This window comes from Sinocyclocheilus anshuiensis, unplaced genomic scaffold (genome assembly GCF_001515605.1).
Source record: "Sinocyclocheilus anshuiensis isolate Anshui unplaced genomic scaffold, SAMN03320099.WGS_v1.1 scaffold1114, whole genome shotgun sequence".
In the NCBI taxonomy this organism is placed as follows: Eukaryota; Metazoa; Chordata; class Actinopteri; order Cypriniformes; family Cyprinidae; genus Sinocyclocheilus; species Sinocyclocheilus anshuiensis.
Genome location: NW_015540838.1, coordinates 2,110,744 through 2,119,889, shown reverse-complemented (window position 1 = coordinate 2,119,889; position 9,146 = coordinate 2,110,744). Strand labels below are relative to the sequence as shown.

General features: G+C 36.5%; 1 protein-coding gene across 1 annotated transcript in view; it reads left to right on the top strand.

Annotated features, from left to right (window-relative positions):
- spen (spen family transcriptional repressor) overlaps positions 1–9,146 on the top strand; it is a 36,377-nt gene that overhangs the window by 16,108 nt on the left and 11,123 nt on the right. The window contains exons 4-11 of the mRNA XM_016484777.1: positions 6,994–7,154; positions 7,325–7,525; positions 7,626–7,777; positions 7,884–8,009; positions 8,232–8,345; positions 8,498–8,611; positions 8,692–8,792; positions 8,881–9,141. Coding sequence (XP_016340263.1) covers positions 6,994–7,154; positions 7,325–7,525; positions 7,626–7,777; positions 7,884–8,009; positions 8,232–8,345; positions 8,498–8,611; positions 8,692–8,792; positions 8,881–9,141 — 1,230 coding nt within the window. The remainder of the gene's footprint in view (positions 1–6,993; positions 7,155–7,324; positions 7,526–7,625; positions 7,778–7,883; positions 8,010–8,231; positions 8,346–8,497; positions 8,612–8,691; positions 8,793–8,880; positions 9,142–9,146) is intronic.

The window sequence follows — 9,146 nt, the reverse complement described above, 5'->3', positions numbered from 1 at the left end:
TTGTTGACGCTGCAGCCATGTCGTGAAGGCGCTGTGTGCTTCATTGTGAAAGCGAAACTACTTTGTTTGGTCTTCCAAAAGAGGACGATATCTGCTTCGTCATGCCTGGAGCTGATCCGTGTTTTATGTTTACGCGGCGCGATGCAACGCGTAAAAAGACCGTATAAGTCATTATAATCCATAATTATGTCCCCACTGGATGCAACGAATGCCTCGTTTATAATGGGTTTTCATGTTTTTGAATCATCGCTCCGGCCTGACAGGGCATTATCACAATATGGTAAGGGGCGTAACATTTCCGTCACACGCTTGAGGTATTCAGCCAATCACAACACACTGAATAGCTGGCCAATCACAGCTCACCTCGCTTTTCAGACCGATGAGCTTTGTAAAAATCGACGCGTTTCAGAAAGGCGGGGCATAGAGGAGAAACAATAATGTACAGTATGTGGAAAATAATGTGTTTTTTGAACCTTAAACCGCATAAACACATTTAATTACACCAAATACACAAAATAATGTTCTTTTTAGCAACATCATATGACCCCTTTAAGCCCATTTCGCGATTTCTATCATCATACAGTAAACCAGCAACAATCACCCCTTCCTCTTCTCATCGAAGACATGTGCTGCAGTCCTAAACAGTCTCTCGCTGTTTGTGCTTGTAATGATTTTTGGGTCTTTCTCGGACAGTTTTAAATGCTTCCACACTGCTGACATGTGTGCTGCATTATAGCGCCTCTCACTCTTCGCTGGTTGCTATTTGATCGCGTCATATCATTGTTCGGTACAATTTATTCGGTCTTTTCACTTATTCGGCCGAATTATTTAAGTTGCCGAACATTCGGTGCATTCCTAAATATTATGTTTATGTTGTGTAAATATCTGATTAATCTCATATAGGATGCATTTCTTTGAGTTATAAGCTGCTAGCAAAGCATTTCAGTTTACCGGTGTTCATTCAGCTCTTCAGCTTCAGCGCACACAGCTCAAACAGCAATGCACAACATTAATAACTATAATTGGGAATGTCATATACATAACATTATAAAGAGAACATTGGGTTTATTTGCTGTGTTTCAGCACGTTGTTACGGGAAGTCCACAACAGGAGTTACACATTCTGAGTAGCACATTCTGACTTTGCGACTTTTTGTGCATATATGTTATAATATTATGTTTATGTTGTATAAATATCTAATTTTCACATAGCCTAATTAACCCACTAACAAAGTGATTCAGTTTACTGGTGTTCATTTAAAAAAAAAAGAACTTCCAAATTTTGCTATAAGTTTGATCGCAACATATAATCATTGCTGTTAATAGTGTTCACCGTCTGTTTGATTACATGACATTAACTGCTTGATTTTACCGTATTTATTTCTGCCATATGGACATCAACTTGAGATCGTCACCACTCATAAGCTATTACTAGATATAATGTAGAAACTTTAATTTTCTGTAAAGCTGCTTTGCAACGATTTGCATCATGAAAAGCGCTATACAAATAAACATGAATTGAATTGAATTGAGCTCTTCAGCTACAGCACACACAGCTAAAACAGCAATGCTGATATTTGAAACTGGTATTAAAAAGCTCTTTTTCAAAATCATTGATACATTAATTACAACTCTTATTTTTATCTTATTTTCATCAACAATATGGTTTAATTAAATTCATTTCATTATTGTCTGTGCAGAGACTATTCTGTTTTATTTATCAGTGGCACATGCATTTTTGATTCTTTACACGTAATATTGTCCATTGTCTTGTTTGCATTATTTAAGCATTATTTTATTTATTTGTAAGTGTTACCTGTGGCTGTAGTCTAAAAAGCGAATGACGAAGGATTAGAAAATAAGTAGTATTTAATCATAAATACAGGAGAATCACGAGAAGAATACAACATCAAAACATCAATACAGGACAAACAAACTGAGGAGAACACAGGGCTTAAATAACTGGAGGAAATGAATCAGTGAGAACAGAAGCAGGTGTGGAGTTAATTGACAACTAAGGGAACAAACAGATCAACAAGGGAACTCAGGAAAACAGGGAATACAGAAACTAAAACAAAACGGAACAGATGAAATGTTGCAGTAAGTCTGTTTTTTGGTAAAGAAATTTGGTAATAGGAGTGTAAAATAAATTTTAAAACACTGGTTCAAACTGTATAGCCTATGTTTGATTTATATTGTAGTGTTTTGGACATGGCTTTTAATGTTGAGACTTTTTTTGTAATCAGGCTCTCAAAAATTACATAAAAATTCCTAATATTGTTTTAGGAGTCTACAAAAGGTTTACATGCATGCAAGGTCAAAAAACGCTTTTGTTTTCTCAAAATATGCATTTAGTATCACCTAATTTTGTTTTGTTCGAAGCAGTTCTAAGGTTCAGTCTCTCTAAACCCCTCCTTTCCATGAGCATACTCTGCTCTGATTTGGTCAGATGGCCCAGTCTGTTGTGATTGGTCTACTGCATACAGTGCATGTCGGAAACGATACGCCCATTGCCATAGTTCCGTATTTTGAATGCTCGATAGAAAATATAAACATCTGTTGTTTATCATACTTATAGGTTGTGATTCAGTGGAGCCAGCTGGTCCAAATAAACCAGGTACTGATCCATTTTTCATGAGCAAGCGTTTTGTGAATCCCGAGATTAGAGAAGCAGTCGTCAATAAAATGATGGGAACACAAAAAAGAGTGTGAAAAAAAAAAAAGAATTTTAAGCACTGATTCTTTGCAACCTCATCTTTCCGAAGTGAAAATAAAACGAATTTACTTAACAGCATCTTCTCGACACGATGTTAACCAAACAAGTTGCAGTGTTTGAGGGTGGGTCAAGTAGTTTGCGGCCGGCCAATGTAGAACATTATGCAAATGTGTTAGCTGTTACGTGTAGCCGTCAGGGAAGTACTGATGACTCGTTTCGGCTGTTCAGAGTTGATTCTTTCTTTTAGGAGACAATAACTATTTATCATGCAATTTCTGCTTTACAACTTTGCAGATTGTTTACATTCACATACAGCTACATTACACACTGCATGAAAGTCAATATTCGAAATGGCATAATAGGGTCACTTTAAATATTTGGTTTATTTTTTTTTTTACTTGGACACTTTTTACTTGGACTCTTTTTATGGACAGCATAAATACAGCCTGGTGAAACATTTGTATGTTATTATCACTAAACAGCTGGGTGAAACTTAAATTCATAGACTTCTTGGCTTGCACCTCTGTTTTGTTGACTCTGCATAACCAAGAAATATATCTGTTGAAATGGTGAAAAACAAACATGTAGATGAGGTGCTTTCTCAGTAAATCATTACCAGTTACAGGAAGTAATTGGAAACCAGTTTTAATAACAATGACATCATACATAAATGGTCCAAATGTCAAGAAAGGTGTCTATCTAATTTCCAGTATTTTCAACTGAACTAATTATTAATGACAACGGCAATGTAACATATAGTCATAAAACTCGAAAGGCTTTTTCACACCAAGACAAATGTTTGGTGTGATAAACAATTTAATTTGAATTAATTCCAAACCAGCACAAACATTCACATGCAGAACCAGTTCACTTGTATCTGTATTCTTGTATTTGATGTTGTTTGATAAATACCAAATTTGCGAAAATTGAAAACCATGTGCCCCTGTCCTGTGTAATGCTGAATTCTTGCTTTTTCATCATTCAGCATGTTTGCTGTTTCTTTTGCACTCGTCTGAACAGACAAATCACACGCAAAGTGTATGTCTTTGTGTCAACAGGCCTTACCCGTATTATGCCTTTTTTAAGGTTCCTAATATTGTTTTGGGAGTCTCCTACAAAAGGTTTACATGCATGCAAGGTCAAAAAACGCTTTAGTTATCTCAAGAACTCATTTTCCAACGATTCGTTCGAAGCGGTTCTAAGATTCATCTCTCTAAACCCCTCCTTTCTGTGAGCCTACTCTGCTCTGATTGGCCAGCTGGCCCAGTCTGTTGTGATTGGTCGATACGATATGCCCATTGCCATAGTTCCGTATTTTGAACACTTGATAGAAAATATAAATATCTATTATTTATCATAAGTACAGTTTGTGATTCAGTGGAGGCAGCTGGTCAAAATAAACTGGGTACTGAGTAGGGCTGTGCGATATGGCCAAAAAAAACCTAACGCGATTTCTTTGATCAATTTTGCGATTTCGATTTTAATCACGATTTTGACACACACAGACATGCTTTACAGTCATTAATGCATTCAGTGTGAATTTGAAACATATTTCCAAAAGAAAACCAATTAGAGCTTTATCAAAAAGCTGTAACATGTCTCTAGAACAGACATAAGGCAAAATAATCACTAAGTAAAGGTGTAACAAAATGTCTCTAGAATAGACATATGGCAGAAAAGAAAAAAAATCCCGTGTCCAGGTTTTTTTTTTTGCCATGCATTGGTCATAGAGATCTTTGTGGTGTTGCCTCAGAAATCGCGATTTTATGACGATTTCGATTAATCGCACAGCCCTAGTACTGAGCCATCTTTCAAGACAAAAAAAGATTGGGGATGTACTGCTGTAAATTTTAACCACTGATTCTTCGCTGTTTAATCATTCAGAAGTGAAAATAAAAACGAATTTACTTTCACAGCGTAGCACATGGCATGATGTTAACCACACAAACAAGCTACAGTGTTTGAGGGCAGGTCAAGTTGGAACAACATAGAACATAAACAGGCATTATGCGTTACCTCATGACATGTAGCCGTCAGGGAAGTGGGATTCGAATTACTGACGACTTGTTTCGGCTGTTCAGAGTCGATTCTTTTGGGAGACAATAACTTTATTTATTGTGCACATTTGGCTTTACAACTTTGCAGATTGTTTACATTCACAGTCATACAGCTACATTACACAGCATAAAAGGCAATATTCGAAATGGCATAATAGGGGCACATTCAAACGTGAGATGTTGACTGACCTAGTTGATGTTGCGTTCTTTCATCCTGTGATGCTGACCGGGCCAGAAACTGGCTACAGGCATTGGGTCAGCCATCAATTACTGATACTTCAGAACCATTTATGTGCAAGATGCATTTTGAGAGTGATTGACAGATGGCCCTGTTGCTTTAGGACTTCAACACAGACCTTCACTTGCAATGAGATTTGCATTCCTTCAATTCTCTGGAGACTGGACACAGGTCATGTTGAACATCTTTTTCACCACTGATAAGCTACTCTTAAACATAATGTAGAAACTTACATTTTCTGTTGTGCTATACAAATAAACGTGAATTGAATTGAATTGGATTTTTCTGCTCGTGTCTGTTCTTCTTTAAATGTTACTGCAAGGTCACACTATTTTACTTCAGTGTTTTTGAAAACTATGTATGGTTACCTCTAGAAAATGCCTCTTAGACACAGCTGTTCCGTGTGCAGCAGCCACCCAGCAAACAGTGTAAGGGAGGCAGAGACAAATATCAGCAGACCGATGAAAAGCAGTAGCTAGCTTTCTTTGCTATCCTTTCACTAGCAGGAAACACCAAAAATGTCTGACTATTTCGAAATGTTGTTAAACCTCTGATTTACAGGAACCTAAGGATAATTTACCTAAGGATAATTTATCAGAGAGATAATCACCCAGAGGGTGAAAATGTTCTTCTCGTTATTATTTTATTTTTGGTGCACCATAGTAATTAATATGTATAAATAAAGTTTTGTTTGTTAGAGCATGCAACAAACAAACATTTTTGTATTATTTAGCTGTGAGTTTCCATAGGAATTGAGTGCTGTCGTATATTTATATTTGTTTGTTAACATGCAAGTAATCCTTTTTTTATGAATGCGGAGTTGTTTCTTTTATAAATAAAGGGCCACTGTGCATAAAAAAAGCATATTGTTTTCCTATATGCTAGTTGTATTGTACACTTCTTGAGGAGAAAATTCTGTAGGGGAATTTTAAGAAACAACGGCTGGTGTATTTTCACACTGCCCACTTGAACTCCCCCCACCCCCGTGAGATCCAGTTGGAACTGGACATTTCTAGCCACTGCTGGCTCCCTGCCCACTCCCGCAGGCCAGCCCCTATCAGCCGCACTTATGAGAGAAAGAGCGAGTGAGAAAAGAGGGCAGTGCAAAGATGTAAACAGACAAAAGGAAAGTCATGTATATGGCTGAATCATATTGAGGAAAGAAGTATCCACTGTAATGTCAAAGTGTCAGAGTTAGGCAGTGAAGATATCAAATATGTAGTGATTTTAATTCATAAGCATAATGAAAGAAAGATGGATTTGTGAAGATATGCATGTATTTATTTATTTATTAATTATTATTATTATATTTAAAATCTAGTGCTTGGTTCTTTCTATACAAATAAACTGATTAAAGTTTGAACAAATTTCAGCTTTTCATAGAGTCATTTGGTAGCTTGCACAATTGTTTTGCTTGTCAGTGGCTATTTGAATATGTAGCGAAATTAAGTATTTATTCACTACTTGAAACTTGAAAATAACAAACAGCCTCATACAAATGAATGTCAGGTGTGCTTGCCAGTCCTTTGTGTGCGAGTAGAGGAATTAGATTTAGATATCCACCTTTTTTTCCTCTGTAATACTCAGTTGCAGTGGCCAAAAAAGATAACCTAGAGTGTACATATGTGTTCATATTTTCACCATCACTGAGAGGCACTGTTTCTTTTTTGCAATACTAACAGAATTTCTTTGTTGCAACAGTGCCTCTCTGAGGTGGGAAAACAAACTGCATGAATAAACTGTATTACGGTTTATATATATTACCTTTATTATATGTACTATAAGTTTAGTATTTTTTTTTTTTTGTAAATTCCCTTAAAGGATTGCCCCTTCTTCTGAGGCTATATGTTGATATTGACTGATAGTAATCCTGTCCTGCAAAGTTCTGATCTACAGCATTTTCATGGCACTATGTATTTGTTAGTGTTCACCTTTTGTTACAGTCTACATTCTAAGCATGTTTGTGTTTTTCTTCTCTCACAGTAGTGATTCCAGCAGCAGCTCCAGTGATCAGTCTCCAGCTAGATCTGTTCAGTCAGCAGCTGTACCTGCCCCTCCTGCTCAGCCCCTACCTTCACTGGACAAAGATGAACCTCGCAAAAGTTTTGGTATCAAAGTGCAGAACCTCCCTGTGCGCTCAACGGGTGAGGCTTTTATGAGTTTGTCAAAATGAAGACATGCACTTTTCAAACAGCAAAACAAAAAACATATTTCCCAACTAATTTAAGCATTATCTTGCAATACACTTTGGTGAGACAGCATCTACTAAGAGCATCTAATAATAATGTAATTATGCTCTCCCTATCTATTTTAGATACAAGCCTGAAGGATGGTCTTTTCCATGAATTTAAGAAACATGGCAAAGTCACATCAGTTCAAATTCATGGTGCCTCTGAGGAACGATATGGATTAGTGTTCTTTCGCCAGCAAGAGGATCAAGAAAAAGCTCTAAGTGCATCTAAAGGGAAGCTGTTTTTTGGCATGCAAATTGATGTCACTGCTTGGCATGGCCCAGGTGGGTTCCTCGCATTTAGTACAGAATCTGTTGTTGTTATTATATTAGATTTTGAAGTAGCATTGGACCCAACATTGTTCTCTAATCTATTGCTCAATAGAAACAGAGAGTGAGAATGAGTTCCGTCCTTTGGATGAACGAATAGATGAGTTTCACCCCAAAGCTACAAGGACATTATTCATTGGAAATTTGGAGAAAACCACAACCTATCATGACCTGCTTAACATATTTCAGCGTTTTGGAGAGATTGTTGTAAGTAGACATTTGAAAGTGTGATTTAAAAATTGTGTAAAACGTGTGTAAAACAAAGTCACTGTATTAACACTGCCAATTTATGTACATATTCTGTTTTTACCAGGATATCGATATAAAAAAGGTAAATGGTTCCCCACAATATGCCTTTCTCCAGTATTGTGACATAGCAAGTGTCTGCAAAGCAATTAAGAAAATGGATGGTGAATACCTTGGCAACAACAGGTTAAAGGTGAGGATGAGATCAGATTATTATTGGAGTTTTTTTTTTCTTCTTCTTTTTTTTTATGTTACATATAGCTAACAGCCAATCCTCATTTAGTACAATGAGGAAAAAGAAGAAAAGAAGAGTGTTTACGATTATTAAAAAAAAAAATTGTACTCATTGTAATTAAAAACTATAGATTACACAAGACATATTGGTTGACTTAATGTGAATTTTTCTTTCCTTCAGCTTGGTTTTGGCAAGAGTATGCCTACAACATGTGTATGGTTGGATGGCTTGTCCTCCAGTATTACTGAACAGTATCTCACAAGGCACTTTTGTCGTTATGGACATGTTGTAAAGGTGATTTAAATTTTCTTTAATTTCTTTGATTAAAAATTTCATTATTAAAATTTATTTATTATTGTTCCGTTTTCTTTCTTCAGTGGAATAAATGCATTGCATTTTGAAGTTCACTTGTTTTCTTTATATTACATTTTTTTGTATTTATTTAGGTTGTGTTTGACCGACTAAAAGGAATGGCCCTCATCTTATATAATAATATAGAGTATGCGCAGGCCGCTGTCAAGGAAACAAAGGGTTGGAAAATTGGAGGAAATAAAATAAAGGTCTGTAATCTATTATGAATTGTACCACTGACAAACCCACTGTCTCTTTGTCTAACACTGTTAATTACATTTGTTTGCAGGTTGACTTCGCCAACCAAGAAAGCCAGATGGCTTTTTACCGTTCAATGCAGGCATCTGGACAAGACATAAGAGATTTCTATGAAATCACAAATGAACGAAGGTGAGATGCATGGTAACACTTCTTTTATTTTGTAGAATCATCCTTCCATATTTATTCATTTGCTTTATTTATTTAATTTTTTTTGCAGAGATGAGCGCCGGCCGCCATATCATGAGTTCACAGCTGAACGGGCATACTATGAGAATGTGCGTACCCCAGGTTCTTACACAGAGGATCCACGTCGAAAATATCCTGCCAGAAGTCGAGAGTTTTATTCAGAATGGGATCCTTATCAGGGAGATTACTATGACCCACGATACTATGATGACACCCGTGAATACAGGGATTATAGAGACCCATATGAGCAGGATATTCGAAAGTACAGCTACTTACAAAGAGAGCGTGAAAGGGAAA